The sequence below is a fragment of the Molothrus ater genome, chromosome 8 (assembly GCF_012460135.2).
Source record: "Molothrus ater isolate BHLD 08-10-18 breed brown headed cowbird chromosome 8, BPBGC_Mater_1.1, whole genome shotgun sequence".
In the NCBI taxonomy this organism is placed as follows: Eukaryota; Metazoa; Chordata; class Aves; order Passeriformes; family Icteridae; genus Molothrus; species Molothrus ater.
The window spans coordinates 8,139,056-8,164,315 of NC_050485.2; the positions used below are offsets into that span (position 1 = coordinate 8,139,056).

Here is a 25,260-nt window from a genome sequence, read left to right on the forward strand (position 1 = left end):
TGCAGAGAAGCTTTGCAGATTCCCTCTTTGACTCCAGTAACGTTCACATCTAGGAAGGACTATAAGCCCTTGGTGTCAAAGAAAGCTGCCCTTATTGTGGTCCAGAGACAGCAGCCCTCTACCATACTCCTATCCTGAGTGGCTGCAGGGTAAGAAATTTCTCATAGTTGCATAAAAGTGAAATGGCACCAGTGTACTTTAGAATCACATAAATCAGCATAGGAGCAGCACTTTGCCATTGCCATCTCTTACACACACCTTTAAAGAACAGAGCTGGTTTACTTTTGACATTGTTCACACACACAGAGAAATCTTGCACAGTTTAGAGCGAGTTCCTCTCCTAGTTTGCCAAACAAACTTCACTGAGCTTTTAAGAAGGCTGTTCTAAAACCAATTGGTCACTTTTCACTCAGTTTAGCAGCAGCACACAACAGGATACAAAACTACAAAACTGGAAGCATTAGGTAAGAGGTCTGGCTGTCAAAAGCAGTCCTCTGCACACCTTCAATAATGGCTTATAATCCAGCGAGAAGCTACTACTCTTCTACCAGAGGCAATAAAATCAGTCATAGGTTGGTGAGTCATGCACTCTTATTCATGGAGGTAATAGCATAGATCACCAAAGGTGATGTAGGCTCATTCTGAATTGTCTTAATTAAATTAGGCAAAGACCAGTGGTGTTACAACGCCAGCACCTACATGAGCATTACTGTTAACCAACCTCAACAACCACAGTGGAAAGCAGCCCAGTGGCAATCAAGACAAAAAAGCAACTTGCTGCAGAAAAGTCTCCCACAGGCAGCACACAGAGATTTCACTTTATTGTCACCTTTTCCAGGAGATGTGAGTTACTCTGGTCTTAGAGATCTATTTAATCATAGTTATGGATAAACAGTCTGTGTGAAAAGAAAATGCAAGCAAGTTGTGCACATGCTTCTGTAACAGATCTGTGAGTACTGCTTCGCTGTTCTAGCCCCTACCTTCAACGCCTCTCTCCCAGCACACATCACGCCTGACTACTTCAGTTCTGGCTCCCTGGAACAGCACTATAAATTCAGGTCAATTTATAAAGCCTCTTGAGTTCAATTAAAAGCACAGATACTTCTACTTTGCAGAAACAATATACAGACAAAAATCTTTGTTCCCTTGTGAGAAAACAGTACAGAAAGATGTATCGATGCCTGCTCAGAATCACTAACAAGAAGTTTGAGCGAGCAACAATAACAGTTTGAAAATTGCCATCTACAATGCAAAGATCTAGACACCCCATCTAGATACACACAATTCATACCAGGTGCAGTCTTACAACAGGTGGGCAAAGGAACAAAGAGAAATCAGAAAATCCAGGCTCTGAACCAGAGGGAATTCAGGAAAGCCAGAAGCCTGCTCAGCATCACCTTTAATAGAACTAAAATAAATCACCAAGGAGACAGAAAAGGTGGAGGGGAGAACAAGCCTTAAACTACTTAAACAGCAAGTCCTCTCGCTGGAAGCTGAGCAACAGCTACTTCCTTACAGATATATAGTTTCCAGGAACATCAGGGAAAACTAACTTTAGAAATGGAGTCAAAAGCTGCTGTGGACAATAAAAAGAGCACATACTTTTTCTGAGAGAAATAGAGAAAAACCTAATTCTGAAATTTAGCCACTAGTCTTCCTATAGCTAAGGTTTAAGCTCATCCAGCAGGCTGACAGCTCACTAGCTACTGCAAAACTGCTGAGCAAGGAAATAACTAATCTGAGGGATACAAATCAATAGGAGTTTAGTATTACCACACAGTTTTCTAGTACTTTAAAAGTTATTGTGTAATTTATCAACTAAAACTCTTGTAGAAGAAGTACTTAGAGCAGAAGATAATCACTGTAATGCTAACTATTCCTGCTAAAATACACACATGGTGAATTTCGAGTAATTTTATCTAACTGAGCTGTGATTGCACACTATATCATTAGTATGAATTTGTAATTCAAACTACCAGAGATCAGAAGTCTTAAACTCTACTCAGGAATTATTCTTTTCTAACTGGTTTTAAAACATACCCCTGAGAAATACTGGCCTAAAAAGGAGACAGATAACCACCTGACATGTGAAAGAATAAAAAACCAATAAGACTGCACAAGGATTAGCAATGAAATACTTTGAAAATGGGAAAAGAAAGCCATTTAAACAAAGATATTTATCAGAGGATTTTGGCCCTTTCACTGCACCCTGGTTTTCAACCCAGTGTGAACAGCAAAAACCAGCCACTCAGAGAACAGACATTGCTACTGTCACTTTTTAAAGAAGTGCTGGCTTCACCTGTCATTATGCAGCCCCAAAACACACTATAATATCTGCCACACTGCAATTTGCCTACCATGGTTATGCCAGCTTTCTTCTCTCTTGCTCTGTATAGTTTGAGACAGATTTGTACATTAAGAACAGTTTTAAGCATTTCCTATGTTTAGGCAAGCAGTCTTTAGACTACTTTTAGTCTCATATTACAAAAAGAAATTATAATACCAAAAAGCTTTTATTTAACAATACAACCTAGCCAGATGTTCAGCCAGCACCACTAATCCCAGCCTAACTGGTATCTGGAGCAGCACAAAGGACAAGGCTGCTCTGAATGTCACCTGAAGCAACAACGAAGGTCTTGGATTACAGGTTCTGCCCCAGAAAAAAAGCCAGGCAGAGAGTCTTCCACTGCCTACTACCAAGACACACAATCACCAACAGGTACAAGGATGCACTCTTGTTGGAGTGACCCAATTAATATTCTAAACAACAGGTAGCTAGAGAAAGGCTATAAATTCTAAACTCCATTTTTTCCTGTTTCTGCCTCAAATCAAGCATTTGTAGCCAGCTGCCTGTGCAGACATTGCCTGGACATGTGATATAGGTCATAAAAGCCCAGAAGAAGAGTCCATCCCTAACTGTAATGCTGAAAGTCATATATTTTGCATTATTGCTTAATTCTTCAGGGGGACAGGTTTTACAGGCTTATTTTTAAAAATTTCTTTATTGTCCTAGAAACTTCTGTCATTATTGCATCATTCTAGTTATATTATTGTACTTAATTATATCAAACACTACTCACTAACTGAAGTCTTCAGGCACTAGATTTTCATCCAACACCTCAATCTTTTTTCCTGCAAGTCTCTATTTTTGCTCATTTTAGTATTGTGTCTTTCCTGCAAAAGTGATTTGCATGGACATAAAGCCCCTTTCTTTCCCTAACTACCTTCAGCTTATCTCTAAAGAACTAAATATTTAAAACAACCAAAAATTCAAAGCGTTCCCTTACAATGTAAAGGAGAAAAAGAACTGAGAGATCTGAACTCAGGGGGAAGGAAGACTAATAAAATTATTTTCCTTAAGTGAGACTATATATAAACAAACACGGATAACAGGTTTTGCAATTCACAGAGGTATGATCACAAAGTACTAACAGAACTTACAGAGAAAAATCGAGTACCACTAACAACAGGGTGACACATTGATGGCAGACAGAAAGTCAGCTAATGAGTTACAAGCCAGCTGAGCCACGGGAACTGACCACATGCACATTATTAGTTCTTCACAGATACAAAGAAAAATGTGCAAATTTGAAAGTTTGATCAGCAGCAATACAATCTCTGCCATGACAACTGTGGAAAGTGAAGAGTACTGGCACACCACTGGACAAGGTCTGGGACCGGGCAAAAAATCATCCTCACTCTAGAGCAGAAATATTAGTCCACAAAACTAAATAAATCCTACTGTGTTTCTACATGTTACAACATTGTAATCTAAACTGGTATTCTTCCCTCCCTAGCCCTTTTGCTTGGAGGGCATTAAAAAGCAGCTGGTGACCAGCACAGTCCTGCAGCAGGCCCTAAGCACACACAGCAGCCAGGGCAGAGCAGAGGCTTTGGCTCTGTCTCCAGACACAGCTGTAGGACCATGAAAGATCAGCCAGTAAGATATTAAGAAACTGCAGATGCTGATTTCCCCAGTGTTAATGACAATTTTCTTATTTCCCTAATCTCCATATTAAGACTGCAAGCATGTATCCTGGCCAAAGACACAGCTCACAGAGATGCATTTGGCTGGCATTTTGGTAAATCCCCCCAAGTCACATAACATACCTATTAGTGCATATGAGAGGAACTTATTCACAGAGGTGAGTGCCAACCCAGTTATGGGGCCTGTAGTGTCTTCAGAACGGATTACTTCCAGAAAAGGCCGAAGAAAGACATTCGGTTCAATTTCAGATAGCTCTGTAAAATAAAAATAATTTTAAAAAGACAAGTAGACTTGATTTATTAGGATTCATTTTCTCTTTAAGAATATACATTTTTCATCTCCGAGGGAAAAAAGCCTGCTCTAGGTTAGTTTCAGAAGGCTGGTGGGAAGGTCACACGCACAAAACACACACATAGGTATATGTGTATATTTTAAATGCAATGCTTTGTAAAGTTCACTTTCTTGCAATCTTCAAAACAGCTTTCTGGAGCCTTCTAAAATCTGATTGTAGGAACACTCTGTAAACGCCACAGAGGCCACTGCTGCCTAAATTTATGCTTTAACTCATTGGCAGATGTAGCTTCATTTTCCTATTACTCTTGGAACTGTGTGAAGCCTTGAACTCTATAGACTCTGTCCCACCTTCTGCCACCCCTGTAACATCCTACTACAGATAAAACTCCACACTAATCACATGCAAAGTACAAATGTACAACCAGGTTCATTGGACCTCTTGCAGCTCCTTGCCTGAATACAAACTGCATTTCTACAATACTAAATGTTTGCTTGGCAAAGACAGGAAAACCTCACAAGATACCCTAACTTAAAAACTCTTCTGTCTTGCTCTCAAAATAACTGTATAAGCCTCTCAACCAAACAATTAAAAAGGGCACTCCTCTACTTGCTTTTTGGCCAGCAAGGACCCACTCTAAAGTTGCAGTACAAGAAGGCACTGAGCTATTGAGCTGGAGAAAAAACAACTAACAAGCTTCCTGAACTTTCCAAGATGATCGAGAGACGCTTTGGGAATGGAAAAGAAATACAGAAGAGAATAACCAGAACTAGGAAAATTGACCAAGAAAAACAAACAAAAAACCAAAACAAAACAAAAACCAAGCCCAACCAAATAAAGCAGAAGGAATCAAGATAAGAGGAGCCCTGAGGGGGATTTAGGAGAAAAAGCATTAAAAACAGGTGAAGGCAACCACAGGACAGCTAGTACATAGGCACAGAGGAATGCATTAGAAGTAACTGGAATAATTTGAGACTGGAAATATTTAAGTACAACACTTGGCTCAACTTGCTGAAACATACTTTTTATTCCTAATAAAAGTTAACAAGTCTAATGGCTAATAGTGTCACAGGATCACTGGCATTTATACCCTTAATAAAATAATCAAATATTGAACTTATCTGAAATATGAGCTTCTTTGAGGCAGGGAGAAAAAAAGACTGCAATTCCTGAATCCTTCAACAAGCTGCTGCTTTTCTCTCTACCAATTTTCTAGCAAGAGACATTTCTCAGTGTTTTAACTAGAAAACACAGGACAAAATTTCACAAGGGACTCCTTAAAGCAGCCTTCCTTTGAAATCTACTCAAAGCCAGAAAAAAATTATATTAAAACATTACTTAGAATTAAATGAAGAGCCTGGTCTACTTTGGGAACCAGCTGGAAAGCACTTCCCATTCTTTTCACACAGGTCCTTTCAACAAAATTTCAGAGAAGCAAGTGAAGAACAGCATCAGCACAACACTCAGTAATGCTCAGCTAGCTTAAAGCAGCGCATGGAAATGGAGAAGATGGGAAAGAGTATCTTAAGTAATGTATCAAAAAGCCAACTCTTCAGGCTGGCAATTTTAATGAGGACACAATTCCTCTGAGACCACAGTGCTTTCCTTCATTCTTCCCATGGATTATTTGCACTTAGACACACATGTCTATAATGATATTTAATCAACTAATTCATGTTTAAGCACCTAACTCCCATTTCAGCACTCCCATCCAGCCATTCTGGCACTTCAGCAAACAAACTGCATCAGACCTCTGGTGTCCCTTTTCTCCTGAAGTGCAGGAGCAGGTCCCTCTCGGACGAGTTTTCTTATTGTTAGCACACTGTTGGCACATTCCTGATCTAAAACGCTCACATAAGCTGCTTTCTCTGGCAATTCAACTCTTCACTCCTGAATGACTCTTATCAGGATCGGCTATGTGTTCCGAATCAGAGTAAATGAACAAGAAAAAATTGTTTATGACAAGTTATTTCAACATCATTTGTCCCGAGGACAGGCAACTGCAACCCAAGCCACATGACCTGGGCTCCTCTTATGCAGCAGCTGTTGGCCTTTGACGCCCAGCCTTCAGAAAGGCTGTCTGAGCTGTATCCCACGCACCTCTCCAGCGAGGCGAGCCCAGACAACAGCAATGCTTTGAGCATGCAGCACTATGCTCCCTGCTTGCAAACTGAGCTGCACAATGAACAGACATTCTCTTTTCTTAAGGTGAGAGAAAGACCAAGGTAACGCTGTAACAGAAGAGAAATCCAGCTTTCCGACTCTTGCCTTGGGGCTCAATCAGTTCATGCCACAGAAAATTGAAGTCTCAGCAAGTGCTTCCTGGGTCATCCTCAAAACCACTTTCTGCAAACACTGCCATTCTGGCCTACGTGACATGCTCTTTATTCTCAGTTCGCTCAACAAACACCAAAAACATTTTGTCCTTTCACTCAAAGGATGAGAAGCCCCTGCAATCTGGATCAGCAAGTCAGACTGAATATGTCCCAAGAAAAAAGGACAAAATGGTACTTGCCTTTTAAAACCATCCTAAAGTACGGTGTGGTCACACTTTCTGGATTTTCATAAACATTTTAACTGCTGAAATAAGTATTGGCTTAATTTCAGCTAGGTCAAAATGCAGGATTGCTGGGAAATGAGAAGTTATTTTGAGTTAGTCCTGTGATTATCAGCTGTTTAATTTAGAAGTTAACAAATCTAGCAAACAGAATTATAGTAACTTGTTCCTCTAAAAATCTTCAGAGCTTGAATTTGCTTTACATAGAGTCCCTAGGTAACAGGCACAGAACAGTATATGCATACTGGTTGTAGGTGCCCCAGCAAAACTGCAACTACAGCAGCTCTACAGGTGATAAACAGAGGAGGAACATGTTTTTCACCACTCCAAAAACAAATTCTCCAGACTGACTGGAACACATGCCACTCTGCACCTGAGCTAAAAGACACACCCTGACTTCCAGCTAGCAAATTTACTCCAACTCTGACATTTAACCCCAGACAATAACAGCCAATTAATGCTGGATGACAAGTACAAAAAAGCTACGTTATAAATGAACCACACTCATTTGTTCCTGAGTGTATGTTCTGCTCCACACAGCCCTGGTACAGGCAGTGTTTCAAGTGAAAAGAATCCTCTACCATCTCTCCCCTACAATGGGGTCTTAGTTGCTCTCATTTTGTTTTTCTTGCAATATCTAGACCAGCCCTTGCAACACAGGGCAGTTGGTAGCACATTTGTAGATATTTTCTGATCTGAAAGGAGAACAGATTGCCACCTATACAGTCTGTATAGTGCAGCTAGTGTTATGAGAGAAAGCTCTAGTTTTCCTTCCTGAAAATAATGCCAATGTCCACTAAACTTCATAAACAAGTGGTCATCAAAAGCCACCGAATATTCTCTCCAGGTTCCCCACAGTATCATTGTCTTATCCTAATCTAAGCTCTTAATAGATAAAGAAAACAGGATTCTGCCAGCTAAGGAGAAGCTGAGGAGCCAGAAGCTTACATCCTAGTTTCTAAAACACATAAATACCGTGGGGATTGTGCAACACAGTATACATACCGTAGGGATGTGTGGAAGCAAGCTTTGTGCATCTCCAAAACCAATACTTCATTATAATAAATGGTAACAAAAGCTTTGCAAACAATAAACATAAACACAGTCTGAAAATCAAGGATATTCCAGCCAATGAAGGAGAAGTATGAATTAACTACAATCCTTTTCTACGGATGTCTGTAAAATATACTCTTCAAAGCTAATGCCCTGTGAATTAAAGTGGTCATTCAGGGGCCCCAACCCACCAAACCAAGAGAGAAACAGTGCCATTCACAGCCACACATGAATGCAAAGCTGGAATTACAAATGCAGTTTGACAAGGGGAACCCAGAGATGTCAAGCCTGTTCTGTTTGCCTAATTTCATTACAATGGCACAAATGCTTTCATTTGTCACACTCCAGCTTCGTGTGTTTATCTCCCTTTCATTAAACATGACTTTAACAAACGATTGTTCCACAGTGCCAAGATCTCAAGCACCCCTCAGAACTGAGATTTTTATTTTGGGGAAGCATGACATAATGCATACTGAGCATTTGACTCTTCACATCCTTTAGTTAGGGCAACATAAACTCAACTAAAACACTGTCTTCTATGGAATTACTTATTATATTTCCCTACCAGTGAAGCAGAAGCACTGAAAATACCACCAGTGTGTGCCATTAGTTATAAGGAGTTTCATCTGATGCTGTGCTTCAAATTCAGCTGCTCTGACTGACCATTAAAATTTCCTGGGCATTTTTTCATAAGCAGGAACTTGCTAAAGTATCTTCAGCCAAAACTTCACTGTAAACTCCAGCTGTGTCTCCACTGTTCCCAAAGTACTTTTCACCCAGCAGTAGTACTCTGTTCTAGAGTGGTATTACAAGCACAAGCTACTCACTTCAATCACAAGGAAAGCAAATGCCATCAGCAGAAGTATGGAACTACACAGGAGGCAAAGTTCCACGGTTTCTATTTGGATGGACTTAAAAGTACAGACATGAGTACTTGCTCCACCTTGAATTTCTAACACCAGTCATGAAGACTGCTGAGTGTCTAGATATGACGTCATTTCAAAAGCTGAAGCTGTTTAATTCTGTTTTTATTTCTTAGCACTGAGGAGATAGCAGAGACAAATACCTTGACAAACTTTTTTCTGAGCTATGGTTGACACATACTGGTCAGAGGTTGCAATCAAAAGACTGCTTCAAAATAAGAACAGCTCTTAAAGTGAGCTGAGGGGTAATTTAGCACAGTAAGGTTGAAGGTCATCAGGAGCAGACCTTGCTTCAAATCCTAGACTATTTCCTCCCATCCCATGACCTGAACAACTCTAAGAAGACATGACTAATTCTGATGAAAGGCAAAAAATCAAGTAACTATATAGTAAAAGCCTCCCATCTCCAAACTGCTCTCTCATGAGTGTATCTTTTGCCAGTGTGAAGAGTAATAAGGGTAATTTCAATGCTAATCCATCCTTGTTTTCATGAAACCCTTTCTCCTACTTCATAGTAGAGGATAAGCATTAGAGCACCACTTGATTTTGCCAGCCCATTTCACAGTAAGATTATTTACATATGTTAGAAATAAGCAAATTCAGAACTGCTTGAATACTTTTTTATCTCCCTTACAGGAAGGCTGATTGAGGGAAAGGAGATAGGGTAATACAGCTGATCTAAGCCTCTGTTAGGTTTTGGAATATACCACTAGTTTTGTGGCTTTTACAAACAGACAAAAGCTCTAAACTGTTAATGATAATTGTAATGGCACTTAATTCTACTCCAGAAAACTGAACTCCCCAATGACACTACAAAAACTGACTTGAGATTTTACCCATTCTTGAAGCATTTTTCTCCCATGGGTGGAAGTTACTTAGCCTGAAGCTCAGTAAGCTAAACTGCTTAAAAGTTTCACAGGTAACTGAAACTTAACATCCACTTAAAAACTCCAACAAAACAAAACCATCCCATTAAAAAAAGGCAAATAAAATGAAGGCAAGCTTCACTTTTTGTCTGTTCAGAACCAGATGAAACTGTTTCAAAAGATTCTTGCAGAAAATCACCATACCTATGACAACAGCCAGTTTTTGTGACACACCTGCACCAGGTCTGAAGTTCAGAACCCACAGGCACTCCTCCAAGCCAATGACACTACACTCAACTCAAATGAAATTACTAAACTAAAATAAACCAAATCAAAAAGCAGCCATCCCATGACAAATTCATCTGCCCTTGACCAAATGCTGATAGTTATTGATCTTGCTGCAGTTGTGAATTAGAGCCAGGTTTCCCAAGGTTCCCTCCTAATACGGGGAAGAGAGCGTGGCCAGTCTAACAAGACAGACCAGGCTAAATGAAACCTGTGGGGAATTGCCCACTGCCAAGTCCAAAGGATGGACTTAGCTGCTCATCTTACTGACAGTACAAGTTTGATGTATGTCAAGTTTAAGCACTCTTTCTCCTCTCTAAAAGAAATTGGTACATGTTGAATAAAGAGCAATTAGATTGTGACACTCTACAGAACTCAATTCAGTCACTGGACTTGCTTCACTATGATATTTTACACATCTTGCACAGTACCAGGCCCAAGCTAAGTAGGCAATTTAAAAGCCCAGGAGAAATTAAAACTCCTTCCCTGGTATTTTAAAGCACAGTAATTCTCCACAGCTTTGTGTGTCTACCACACTATGAATAGAGCTCTCATTGCAAATTCACCGTGTTGTGAAAAGGAAAACTTCACTATTTCTAGGAGGCTGGAGAAAAAGATTACAGTTTTATCATCAATTAGCTGTCTGGATGTTACTCCATTCTGTTTACCCTTTCCTCAAGGGAGGCCAATGAGTGCCAAGGGGAAAAATTAAAAGGAAATTGAAGAACAACAAATCCCAAACAAGCCAAGACATTTCTTGTGTTGCCAGAGAATCAAAAATGCATCAGTGAGACAGACAAAATCCAAGAATAAAATGAGGAAAAGCCTGATGACCCAAGAGGAAAGAATCTTTTAATGACAAAAATCTCTCTCAAAGGTTCAATGTACCTTGCTGTTATGATTTACACAAATTCTTCTATTCAACCTGAACTAATCTAGGAGACATTGTGCTTTGCCATATTAACCAAAAACTCCCAGGTGCTCCTGGCAAAATACAATCGCCCAGAGCTCAGGAGCCCACACACCAGGTGACCACAGAACAAAATGGGAGACTTGAGGAAAGCAGAATGCAAAACATCACAGGGATATTAGTTTTCAACCTAGAGGAGTGGAACAGAAGCAAAAGGAAGAAGAGTCCAGCCTGCTGGCAGTCAACACAACCATTACCTTAAGACATACAAACAGTAAAAATAAAAACATTAAGCAACCTTCCCCCGCCACCCCCCCCACCCCAGCAATAATTGAAGCAATCAGTAATCCTTGCACACACGCATGTGCCAAAATTTTGATGCTACATGCATTAAACAGCACCTTGATTCCTATAATAATGACAACAAGTGAGCATCATGTTCTTCCAAATGGACTAGGGAAAGAAATTAATTTCTGCATACTGCAATGTGCTAGAGCAAACCACTGATACAAGGTCCTGATGATACATGAAAAGAAACAAAATCCTGAGTTTTAACACTTTTGACTTTTTTGGTTAGTTTTTGCATCTGAAGAGATCTGTGAATGGTATTCAACTTCAGTGATCACAAAGTAGGATGTATCTTAAGACAGGCATCATGGAAACAATGTTATATCAATCCCCAACTCCATTAAATACATTTTTTTTCATGCTCTGGAATAATTTATCTGCTGTAAAACAATAAAATGTCTGTGAAGAATCAAAATGGCCTAAAATCCACGTAAAGAAATAGAATACAGGTTACAGTCTCTAAGAAAGTGTCAAACTGATCTATTTTAGTCTATTGCTAACATTTTTGAACTAGTACATGCCCATGACAGAAGAAACCACTTCTGAGTGGCTCAGAAGTTCAGCTGAGTGATCCTGATAAAGGCCATCGGTGACTCCATGTTGCCCAGCAGGACTGATGTAAAAGCGACAGCGCAAACTTTAACTCCTTCAGACAAACAGGGCTGCTGGCTCAAGCCAGCCCCCAGCTCCTCACTCCCTCTCTTCTTCCCCGAGGGCACAACACAGCCTGGCTCTCCAACTGGAATACACAACACACACTGAACAGGTCACCACACACAACCCTGCTTTAACCACTCACCCCTTGCATTTCTGCTGCCATGACCTCTGGGATGGAACCATTATACTCCAACAGCACTTATTCCCAAAACTCAGTAAAAAGCCAAAGACAGAAGAATTTCCTTTTGATTTTCAATCCTAGACCTACAGAATTTGCTCTGACAGGATGTAAGCACATACATAAATAAACTGACCATCAAGGGGCAGCAAGGCCCTTGATCACAGACAGGCAAATCAGTCTCCTCAGCCTCTCCCACTCATCTCCCCTTCATGCCCTTGGGCAAGTCACTTCATCTCTGCTTCAACTCCTCATATGAAAAGGGAACATATTTGGCCTTAAGTGCTGTGCCATAGGATTACCTGGAAATATTATCAAAAAACCCAGCAATACCAGTCCAATAAAACCTTCTCACCCTATCCTTCCAAAATCAAAAGTTAACTAAGACTCTTAGTTAAAACAGTTATTTTTCAAGTTAATATTTAAGTTAGGGAAATATGATATGCACTGTATAACACAAGTTGAAGTCAAAATTATATTTACAGTTTATCACACAGAAGAACAGCAGCTGAGCTTATAAAATATCAAGGAGATTCACAATGCAAACTGGAGAAAAAACTCTGCAGCACTTAGCCACTCACTTTTGGGTGTCAGTGTTAAAGAACTTGATTTTAAAAAAAGCTACCCAATTTTCAGAAGAGCTAAGGAATGAGGGGAAGAAAATATATATCTTTTTCAAAAGAGTAGCAGTTAAACTGCTAGTAAATTCTCACGGCCTTGTCAGAATGAAATCACTTGACACACAACAGCATTTTCAGCTTTGAGAGCACTGCTCAAAAGCAAAAAGTGACTCTAGGTAACAGTAGGAGTTTAAGGGCCCTTCCAAAAACTTGGGATGAAATCCCAAAGCCCTGGGAGAGCAAGGCGAGCACCTGTTTTCCTGAACAGTCGATTTTTTTATGCTGCATACTTTATACAGAAGCTGCATTATTCTGGAGAAGCTGCATTCCAGCCAAAAGTGCACAGTTAATGTTTTTTGCAGCCCCCAGCTTCCAGTGATGGATGACCATTTTATAATGAAATACTTTATGCTCAATCAACTTACAAATAACGGATGTTTTATCACACTGAATTAAAAAGAATGTTTTTAACAAAAAAAAAAAAAAGGAAAAAAAAGAAACAAAAAAGAAAGCAAGCAGCAGGAGTGGATCAGTGATAAGCAGAGGGAAAAGTTATTCCTCTTAAGAGTGGGTAAAAATATCCAGATAATGGTTCACTTTAACTTTTTAATGGCTCTCCAATAACATGTGGAAATTATGCACAAGGTAGTATTTGCCCTGAAAACACCTACACATAAGCTCTGTTCCAGACCATTGAGACATCAGACTTTTTGGCTTCTACAAAAATTATTTGATTGCATAACATCTCAATTAGGTTTCCAAAAACCTAAGGCTAATAAATAAGCACTGTTTGAAGATAAACCTTTTAAAATACTCTAATCTCTCATGCTCACTCAGCATCACCAAACTCATTTCTAGTGGGAACACAGGGCTTTCCCCTCCTGCACTCCCACCTGTCAATGCTCAGCAATAACCAGAGAAGTAAATGCCCTGTACTCAAAAGGCTACTGCAATTTCTAAATCAAGTTTTAGAATCAACATTCAAACTCAACTGATAATCATGAGTCAGTGTCATACTGTTACACCACAAATGTTACTGTTTTTACACACTACAAGTCAAGAAACCCCAGACCTGCAGGGCCATATGTGAATCAACACAAGTTCTTTAAAATGCCAGCAGCAGAAACATTCCTTGTCCCTTTTCTCCCAAATAGCATATGAAAAAGTCTCTAAGCTAGTCCAAACATGCCAAATCACATGAGAATGGAAAGACAACCTTATACTTTTAAGAAAAAAGAATCTCTTCTAATAGGAATAAATTAATGCAAGAGTGCAGAATAATAATGGGGGACACCAATTAGGTATTGGAAAGATTTTTTCTAAAGAAGGGTGCTCAAACACCAGAACAGTTTGCTCAGAGAAGGTGTAGAAGCTCTATCCCTGGAAACAGTGAGAATTCAGCAGGCTTTAACCCCACACACAATCTCACAAGCTGGTCCTGCATTCAGCAGGGTATCAGAGCAGATGAATTCCAGAGGTCTCTTCCTATTTAAACTATTTAAATTCTGACTTGTGCTTACCAGGAACAAAAAGTCCCCTCTGTAATTGTACATGTAGGCTCCCTAATATCCACTGAGTGAAGAGAGTTTCCCTCCCCAGATCTTCTATTGGTTAGCAGCAGCAATCAATAAATACCAAGCAGAAGCTCACTCCAGAACTATGTCTAGAAAACATTCTTGATTTTCTAAATCAGTTTTTCAAGCAGAAGCTGCAAACTCAGGCCTGTAACTGAACTGGAAAAAGCAAACCAAAACAAAACACAAACAGAAAACCACCAAAACCACCAAACCAAACCCTCCATAGTTTACCAAATTTGGAAACTTTAAGAAAACTAGCAGAAATAGAGCATGTTCTTCCTGTGGTCTCTTAAAAAAAAACATTACATCTGCTGCAGATATTCATGTTAACAAAAAACCAGCACCTTGGCCCAGAGTCATAACTTCAGATCTAAAACAAGTATCATTGCAACCACCTGAAGCTCCACTAAACTCAGATTTAATTTATGGCATTTTCACATAACTATTTGAAGAAATGCAAATATTAATCAGTCAGAGATTTTAATCACAAAATCAATTCTCCTCCCTTTCCCATTCCTCAGCTGAAGGCTGGCGCTCAATGAACCAGACCAAAGGGAGAATAGTTCCAGCACCTGCTTCAGCTTTTAAGTTTCCAATTTAAACTGCTGTGATCTGGCAGCAGGCAGTCTGGAGATGTCATTTTGCTGCTCTGTGAACGACTGAATCTCAGCACAAAAAGAATCCAAATAGAGAAATGAGTGAAGAGAGCAGCAGCAGGCAAAGGAAGCCACAACATAACTTAATCTGGCCAGGGAGAAAGAGCAGCTGAACACAACGCGCTGCAAATACCGCGTCCTCTATGAGCCGGCACCGTGTTCCCGTCTGCCTCCTGACGGGCACTGCGGGCACTGCTGAGCACGCAGCATCTCCACACTTGTGACAACAGACCTTCAAACAATGGGGGAAAATATGACTCAGCACTGATGTTGATTTGGGATCACGTTATTACTAGACATTACAGACTATGGTTGTTTACCACAGTAACACTTTAAAACTTACTGTAAATTTAAATTTACCGTGGTTGTTTACCATAGTGACATTTTTAAATTTCTAGATTTAAAATCTAGAAATATATATATTCCTGCTGAAAGAAAGTTTCCCTTCTTTTACAGAAGGACACACATAGATAACTCGAAATATAATTCCAAATATGCTTTTCTAGTGCACAGAAAGAATGTCAAACACATTTCTTCCTCACTATAACAGGCTTCAGGAAGTGGTAACAATATACCTGCAACCAGATTCCTTCCACAAAGAGGAAATGCTCTCACTCTTAGCATATCTGCTTGAAAAAAAAAAAAAAAAAAAAAGAAAAAAGACAAAAATAAAGAAAAAGAAAAAAAAAAAAGGCACTCCCTTTAGTCCTGGTCAACACAGCATCTGTACCACTTCCTTTAAAAATCCAATTTAAGCCTATGAGTTAGAATAGCAAAACTCCTAAAATGAATGCAGTTTACTGGGGTCAGAACCTTTACAACAGCATGGCAGCACTCACACTAGGTAAGCAGCACCTTAAGACTGATGGCAACAATGTAATTTCAGTTTAGTTTTGTCATAGCATAGGACAAAAACTGAGGGGTGCAATAATACAGTTGTTTCAATTGTTTTAAAGAAACTAAAAAAACCCAAAATCGAATCTCCTATACACATTCCATGAACACCCAGTTTTAATTTTATTCCCTTCCCCAACAGAAGCACTGAGAACTAATTCTTTTTCCAGCTTTCAAGGCTTCCTTGATCACAGAAACTGCTCCCTATAATCTCCCAAAAGCTGGAGAAGCAGAAAGAAGAGTGGAGAAAGGGTTAACCCACAGCTGGGAGAAAGTTTCCCCGGAAAATTAGAACACATGCTGTGGCTGTGACTAAATTTCACACTGGTTCTGTTGAGTACAAACATCCACAACTGTGTGCATTTGAGAGAGTAGGAGAAAATGAAATGCTCCTTATATATCAGCTTCACCTGCTAGGTTCCTTCAAATGGATAATGACATACTCAAGGGACCAGTAGAATCCCTCAGACTCACTTCACATTTCAAGCAGAGAAGAGGCACTGGGGGAAATGGAAGGAAATAGTCCTTCCCTTTCCTGCTCCCACATATTTTGGAACATACTGGAGAGCCAAACCTATAATCTGACAGAGATAATTCTGCTGTTTAAGACTAAATGTTTCAGCATGGAAATCACCTGAGTTGACACTTAAGACATCTGTGCCATCCAAGTGCATAAAAAGAGGAACTGTTCAGAGCAAACAGGGAAGAGTATGTGCACTTTAAAGATCATCTGATTATGTTTTAAACAAACAGGCAGCACTTGTCTGATCAGACAAATACAAAGTGGAGATTAAGAATTACTAAAACAACCAGCTTAGAACCACAGAGAGGTTTGGATTGGAAGAGCTCCCTGCAGGTCACCTACTACAACCAGCATTCAACGACTGCTCTGGAGCTCTAACGGGTTGTTCAGTCAAACTGTAAAAATCTCCATGGATGGAGATTCCAATCTCTCTTCCCATGTCCCAGTATTTAACTCTGTCTTAACATTTTCCTCCCAAGTAAAACTGGAATAATCCATATTCATGGCAATGGATCTCTGGCCCATGTAAGTGGCTCTGCCTTTTTTGTTATCCTCCTTTAGGTAGAAGAAGACCACTATTAGGTCCCACTCACCAAAGACTGTTTTATTACAGAATGGCAGTAAATGAAAAAAAGAAATTAAAAAAAATGAAATGAAAATGGAAAAAAAAAGTATCTTCACTGAGTTGAGAGATCTCAAGAGGGGTTATCAATACAAAAAGGCACAGAGCTAGCACATAAACCTATTATCGCTAGATAATTAATAAATAGCAATAGATTAAATATAGAAAAACACTTCTTTCTCCTCAAAACATTTTTTCACCAAACTACACAAGGAGAAGCAGAAAGCTAGCAGACAAAATATCTAGAGAGGGAAGGAGACATGATTACTCCAAGATACTCAACACTCTGCCGGGTAGGGACAGAAAACTTCTGCTCTGCCCTTTTCTATCAGGCATTCATATTTAAAAAGGTGGAAAGTAGGGAAGACTTGGATGAACTATACTTGTCTTTATCTGGTTTACTGCCTTTATTTCCTAAATGCCTGCAAAGATCTGTTCAAAGATATAAAGACTGTTTTGTAGCCATACCTCCTTGACAGGAACTAGCAAATGCAGCAAATTTACTGTAGATTACAGTAAATCACTCACTATCCATTTCACTGCATAAACTAACTTAAAAGCTTAGAAGACTCTCAAAGCGAGGTATTCATCACTTGCTCTCACCATGACTTTGTAAAAAATGTCCCATCTGACTATTTAAACAAAACAAAAATTTGTATTTTTAGATTTCTTTTTAATTCTAAATACTTTTATTCAAAACACTACACATCATTCAGTAACTGAATTTAGAGGCATTTATTTGCTTTAGAAAGTCATTGGTGAGGAGCATTTACAAAATATCAGACCCTTTACACTTTACTTGTTACTATACAAATTAATGTATGACTGCATTCTGACAGGATTCAGCTGAGTTACACCTGCTGTAACTGTACTAACAGTCACTAAGCCATGCTGTTACTCCTTGAATAGTCAATGCTCTTTTTCACACACAAAAAACCCCAATTCTTCTTCCTTGCTGTATTCTAAATAACTCTTGCAGCCACTGAACAAACATCAGTATATACAAATGTGAACTATTTCAATAGTAAGTAGTGAGGATAAAGTAAAGTACTTTTCACAGACAAACAAAAATAACAACTGCAGCCCATTTAAATTGGAAATTTCTGAGTTAAGCAACTAACTCAAAAATAATCTGACTAGTGTATGAACAGCCAGCAGGCAAACTAACAGAAAAACCTCCCTGCCTCCCCATTAGGCTTTTTAGAAGCAAGAACTATATCTTGTTCTGCTCTACATTAAAATTTTAATTTCTAGTAAGTCCTAGCAGTTTCTTAGCTTTCTAGTATGTTTTCAGAGTAACAATCAACTCAGCAACCCAGAAGACATGGGACTTATAGGAGGATTCACACATCCTCTGACAGCCCGGAATTTCACCATCTTTAAAACAAATCTGCTCTGTCCTTTTACAGCCACTGTTGAACTGTAGCAGTGCTAGGGAGGGGTCTTGAGATGTGGGTACCTCATAGTCACAGGGGAAAAAAAATCAATATTACTATCACTGAGTAAAATCCAAAATCTAGATAAAATAACATTTTTTGATAAATCATTAACAGGACAACAACTATTTTGACAATTTTATCATTTTGTATCAGACAATGTTATTTCAGAACCAATGACAACCTATAACTAAAACCCCCAAATGTAAAAGATCAAAACATACATTTCAGCAAGATTCATATTTAGCATACTTTAAATTTCCTTAGCTACAACCAGATTTATTCCATCAGAAATTGTATATGGTCTCTGAAGAGTTAGTGCATGACCTTGCATCCCTTATGAGAAGTCACAGCTGTATTCCCACATTGACTGATAAAGACAACTGAACAGGCAAGCAGAGTCCCGTCCCCTCTTTGAAATAGGCCAGACATTTAAACTCATCTCACTAAAAAATTATTTGCTACTATCATAATTAAACATTTCTGGCTTTCTATTACATGGTTCAAAACAAAACGAATCACACTTAAAACATCAGACAAGCTCATACTCGGATCCCAAGTAACAAAAGGTAAGAAAAAAACTATGAGGTGCCCTATGTCCTCTTTTAAAGGCTAACAACCTAGCAACACAGATCTCAGTCTGGTCTGAATCAGGTTACATCTCAATGAAAATTCAAATTCAAAAGCAGAAATCTTCCAAATAGAGCAGAAATTACAAGTACAGATTAAAAAAAAAAAAAAAAAGGTAAGAGTATGTAAGAGTTGTGGAAACAGCACAGCTGGTTTAAAAAGGTTCAGTTAATAAAGCTCAGGAGGAGGAAGAAGCAAAAAAAATCTTAGAAAAACTACAGTTAACATGAGCAATGTATCAGACTTGTACTTGGAACAACAGGCTGGCTCACACTTGGTCAATAGTATCTATCCTCTTGCACAGAACAACTCATCTCTTCAACACTAGTGTGATCCTAAACAGGATCTTCCAAATCTCTGCCTAGGTAAGCATTTCAGCTTGAAATGCAACATTCTGTTCTTACTAATATTGAGGAAGTTGGTAGGACAAACTGCAAGTCCTCCCTCCACAGAGATAATTCCTCTTCAGTTCAAGTAGCCTTCAAACATAAAACTTCATTTCTTTTTCTGAAAATTTAGGTGAAAAATAAAATATACTAATAAATAATTTCTGAATTTGTGACAGGTACAGCTCAGCAAGCTCTGCCCCTCACAATTGTCTCTACCTCCCCTGCCTGTAGCTCTGGTTTAAAAAAATCTGCCCTTCAGCACCACATTCTGGAAAGGATAATCTGGCCACAACCAAGTTTACTCCCCAACCTGTTCAGAGCTACCGGTTCAGTCATACTGAATCTGTGTTTTAATCCTTTCTCCATGACTGAGCTAGTGAAAGCATCTCAAAAGAAGCAATCTCAAGAAAAGCTCCCTATTTTGTGGCTTTAACTAAAAAGATTTGAAGTGCAAAGAGCAAATGATAGGCATAAAGAGCTTAAAATCTTTGCATACAGATTTTAATCTTTCCTTGCCAGCTCTTACATGGCTAATTCAGCTCACACAAAGGTTTCTTAGACGATAAGCAAAGAAACTTGTGCTGCTCACAGTGCAGTGTTTTGTAGCCTGTCAGCTTTAATAGTCACTGTTTGGACTGAACTTAAATAATTTCCTAAACTCTCACAATCTTCTACCTCCAGCATCTAGAAATGGATCAACTTTACCTTTGATCTCTCTTCCCTACCATGTCAGACCGGGTATGTCACCAGGGCTGAGGTCAGGAAGTCATCCCTTCAGAGCTATATACACAGACACGACTTACCCAGACCACTGTTTTCTGCTCAGTTGCTTTAAACAATCCTTTCTTAATCAAAACCAGTAAATAGCCCATCAAAAACAATTCCACAGAGACCTCTATCATGCCCATAAGGAAAAAAGACCAGCTATTTTTCCAAACTGTTGCAAGAGAAGCCTCTGTTATTTTGAAATAGCAGGTTAATGCTCATTAGCTTAGTACTAATTAACTGTCTTCCTATTCTATACCTTGAATGTTTGCAGAGGGAGTGTTAACTGGAGCCCTGCATTGAGAGGACCAGGCAGACAATGAAGACAATCTGCTGTCTCCTCAGAGGACAGCAAGGAAACTGAGCGGTTTCTGCTGCTGAGTGCAGCATATAAATGTATTCGTGTTTCCCCCATTCTATCAATTCTATTTTTTAAGCCTCATTCCAGCTGCGGTTACCTCTTGGCACATGCTGTGTCCAGCCAGAAAAATCATTACTACTAATCCAAAAAAGGTAAACTCCACTGAACCGTGTGATAAGTATCCCTTGCACTCCTGTTTCTTCCTAGGCTGTCCTGCAATTGTGTCCCAATCTGCCAGCATTAACACAGATACACAGAGGTATTTATTTGATGCCTATTCCACCACGCTGTATTCACACTAAATCCTCCATGTGTATTTAATAAATCACACTAGTTAGGTGGGCAGGATTAGTTCCAAGTCACCTAATGACTATATCATGAGCTGCAGTATTAAAGGGATTAATATTAATCTTAGCCATTTCAATTCACTGCGAGAGGCCAGTGCCCGCTCCAACAGAAGCCGCAGCAGGCAGCACAAGAAATTCTAAACAAGAGCATGAAGATTAATGAGGGCTTCCTCATTCTGCCTGTGAGTCCTCTCTACCAGGATACAGGGCAGCGAATCCCCAGCAAAGACAGGCTCATAAATAAACACACAACACCACAAATACTTCGAGCAGCTGAGCCCAGCACAGAGTTGTTTTCACTTGCTATCTGCTTCTCCTGTAACCCACACCTCCAAGCACACTCAGGAATTTGAAAGGCTTGCACAGCAGCCAATTTGTTTTCTTTCACTTAAAAGCACACACCTCATTACTCATAATAAATTACTCGTTTTAAAAGAGCTTGTGGAACTAACGACTAAAATGAGCTGTGTTAAGAGAGGTTGTGAGCAGCAGGGGAATTTGAAAGGATAACTCACTGCACCGAGGTTAAAAAGGATGTCAGACTCCAACAGATTTGACTGCTTTATTCTTGGCAAGAATAATCATTACAAGCAGAAAGAGTCGTTAAAAATGGAGAGAAAGCCCTTCTCTAAAGCATTCATGTTAAACTAAAGCATAAAAATGGACTGATACAAACTGATTTTCTGACAAAGTGCTGCACTCCATAGCACCAGCAAAAACCCCATGTAAGGGTCCTGGCCTTGACTTCACTGATATTAAAGAATATAAACCCCAATCCTTGGCATAAAATCCCAGAAGTTCAGTTTTAGTCTACTGCAGATTTAGATGCAGTTAAGTGTTGAAAAAGGATCAGCCTTTTACAGCTCACAGTTAATTCAGAGCACCACAGAACAAGTAAGAGTCAGTGAAACAGCTGCAGTCTGGAGACTAGTTGGTAAAAACATCAGATGAAAAAGGGGAGTTGAGTCAGCAGTATTTTCTGCCTTCACTGAAAAACTCTAGATCCTCAAAAAAAAAAGACAGATCAGTTTAAACTGGAGCACAGGCCTGTCACAAGCTATTAACAGCTCAGCAGGTCCTCCAGGCACAACAGCAGCCTCAAACTCAGTGCAGATACAGTGCAGAACTGAATACAGTACAACCACTCAGAAGCACGTGGCTCTCAAGCCATGGAACTGAAAAGGATCACTATATTAAACATGACAAAGAAAAAGCCTTGAATTTGTGTTACACTAAGGCATAAGTGATGCGAGGAACTGATGCCAGTTTATATCCAAATTTAAAAACTAAACACAAGCAAACAGACAGTGTGGAGTTGCATCACATGCAGCTGAGCAGACGAGAAGGGCTCCATTAAGTGCACTGTCCAACCCTTCCAGAGGCAGAATGGACCAGAGATGGAGTTAACATTCTCTGTATTTGTAAACAATCTGCTGCTTTTTCATGTGAGAAATATATGGCAGCAAGGAAGTGCTCAGTTCACACTCTTAGACCTGTTTTTCTTGTTTGGTGTGGGGAGTTGTTTGTTTTTAAGGAAAGGACAAAGGAAATTCAAGACTTAACAAGATGCAATGTTCACAGGTTTTATACTCCATTAGCCCTCAGCAGTCAAAGAGATGAAGTCCCAAAGCATGTTTTAAAAGGTAAAGGAATGCTACAGGCCATGCAGCTAAAACCATTTCAGATGGTCAAGGAAGGGTTTTGTGTGGTGGGCCAGCTGTTTTGGAATGGATGAAACATTTTACATTCCAAATGCACATTCAGTTATAGGCAGACCGCTGAATGTATTTTTTTTTTACAAGTAACCAGACAGACAATACAGCCACATAAATGTTTAGATGTTTTCAGCTCTAAACATTTAGCTGACTTAAAAACTGACATATATTAAGTTTGATACTTAAAATTCCACATTTGATACTTAACATTCCACATGAGCTCTAAATCTCACAATTCAAAAGTATTATTAAAAACCGCAAAAGAAAAAAGCCTGAAGATTTTAAGCTATTTACAAACACCATCATGGTTTGTCCAACAACAAAGTAATATCTGCCAAACTTTTAACATTCCAAGAGGCTAGAGCCCTTGACATGTTTTCATCTATGGACACCCTTTATACTGAATGTGCAACCTCGAGTACCAGCCAAAAGAAACAAAGTAAGTAGCAAAGCTTATAGTCTTGTGACCAAGTGGGAGTCATTAGCCATCTTTTAAAATTCACTCCAGTCCAATCTGAAATAGGTACTCAAAACCTGTAGTAGCTAGCTCACTTACAAATTTTATTTCTGATTCTCTTAACCAAGGTAGTCTTCATCAAATTTACTTTTAGCAGCCAGGTTTCAGCAGATGTCAGCCATCCAGCCGGCAGCTTGCTGTTTGATCTGCGAAAGTTCAAACTGGTAACTTAGCTGACACAATGTTGTGAGAAAAAAAATCTACTCTTTTTCTACCTCACAAGTTTCATTTCCAGAAGTGTTTGGTCTATCATAAACAAAAAACAACTGAATATTATTAAGCATGAAACACCTTTTCAGTTAATTTGTTTTCTGAGTTTCTGGGGTTTGGGGTAGGGGTACCTTTTAAACGCAGAAAGGCAGACATGGAAAATACAGCTTTCTATACCCAAGCTCCACTTACTGCTGTTGAGAACATGATTTGTAACTTCTGCAATATTTTACAAAACAAATAAAATAAACTCTGCTTACAGCTTCAGAGAGGGGATAGATAGAAGGGTATTTTTAGTGCTTTGGCAGGGACAAAGACAGTCCCAGTACCAGACATTCTTGTAGTGCTAACAGGCTGCAAAACCCTCACAACGAAAGATGCTATTCAGACCTGTGGACACTGTATAAATATAAGCGTTGGTGAGAACTATTTCTGTGCACGATAGCAAATTTTTCCTCCCCATGAAGTCCTCTATAGATGAAGCCATTCTGCCTGCTGCTGTGTCCACAGTCCATTCTGCACACAAGGTCAGGCCCATCCAGTGGAGCTGCATCAGTCTCCTGGAATGCTGAAGTCCACATATTTGCCATTCAACATGAAAACTGCTTTTCAAGTTCAATCAGCTATAAATGTTGCTTTGTTTTAATTTTCCACTGAACTTCCTGGAACCCATTATCAGACTGTCAGGGATGTATATTTAGCAATGGCAACACGGCCTCTTTGCCGCTGCCCCACTGCTCATGTCACCTCCAATAAACAGAAAAACAATCCACCAGCAAATGACATTTTTTGCAGACTATTTATCGCCAGCATGAGGTAGTGGGTGAAAGTGGAAGTGCATGGGGAAGCCTTTAGCCATTTAATAATAAAAAAAAGTTTAAAAAAATAATCAAGGGATCCCTAAGTAGAGACAAAATGGAACATTAATTTATCATTTACACATTAAGTCTCATCTACTGCCCCAAGCTAGTACTTACATGGCTTAGTCTAAGTGAAAAATGTTTGCAAAGAAAACCTTACTCAGTGGAAATATTTGCCTCCAACACCTCCAATAGTTTAAGTTTCAGAGCACTTTTAAATAGTCATGTACTAAATGATTGCATTTGTATACATGACTATTTTTATGCAGTATGGCTCAAGTACTACAGCTTGAAAAAAATAAAATCATAGAATAATTCAGGTTGGAAGAGACCTGAAAGATCGTCTAGTTCCAACCCCTTTGCCATGGGTAGGAACCCTGTCAACTAGACCAGGTTGCTCAAAGCCCCATCCAACCTGACCTTGAACACTTCCAGGGACTGGGCATCTGCAAGTTCTCTGGGCAACTTATACCAGTGCCTTACCATCCTAAGAGTGAAGAATTTCTTCCTTTTATCTAATCTAAACCTTTCCTCTTCTGGTTAGATGCCATTCCCCCTTGTCCTACAGCTACACGCCTTTGTCAAAAGTCCCTCTGCAGCTCTCTTGCAGCCCCTTTAGGTAGTGGAAGGAGCTGTCTCCCCAGAGTCTTCTCTTGTCCAGGCTGAACAACTCCAGCTCTCCCAGCCTGTCTTCAGAGGAGAGCTGTGCTCAGGTGCTCCAGCCCTCTGACCATCTTCATGGCCTCCCCTTTAAATTGCTCCAACAGGTCCATGTGCTTCTTATGCTGGGGATTGCAGAGCTGCATGCAGGACTCCAGGTGGGGTCTCACAGAGTAGTGGGGCAGAATCCCCTCACTCAACCTGATGGCCACACTGCCTTTGGTATATAGCCCAGGACAGGCCTTCTGGGCTGCAGGTGCACATTCTCCAGGTCATGTCGAGGTTCCCATCAACCAATACCCCAAGACCTTCTCCTCAGGGCTGCTCTCTATCCACTCTCCTCCCAGCCTGTATTTGTGTTTGGATTGCCCCAGTCCAGGTGCAGGACCTTGAACTTGGCTTTGTTGAACTTCATGAGCCT

The 25,260-nt window shown here is 39.6% G+C and overlaps 1 protein-coding gene across 5 annotated transcripts in view; it reads right to left on the reverse strand.

Moving 5' to 3' along the window:
• GBF1 (golgi brefeldin A resistant guanine nucleotide exchange factor 1) overlaps positions 1-25,260 on the reverse strand; it is a 98,469-nt gene that overhangs the window by 38,758 nt on the left and 34,451 nt on the right. For all 5 annotated transcript variants that reach the window (XM_036385996.2, XM_036385995.2, XM_036385993.2 and 2 more), the window contains exon 4: positions 4,111-4,242. In XM_036385996.2, the coding sequence (XP_036241889.1) occupies positions 4,111-4,242 (132 nt within the window). The remainder of the gene's footprint in view (positions 1-4,110; positions 4,243-25,260) is intronic.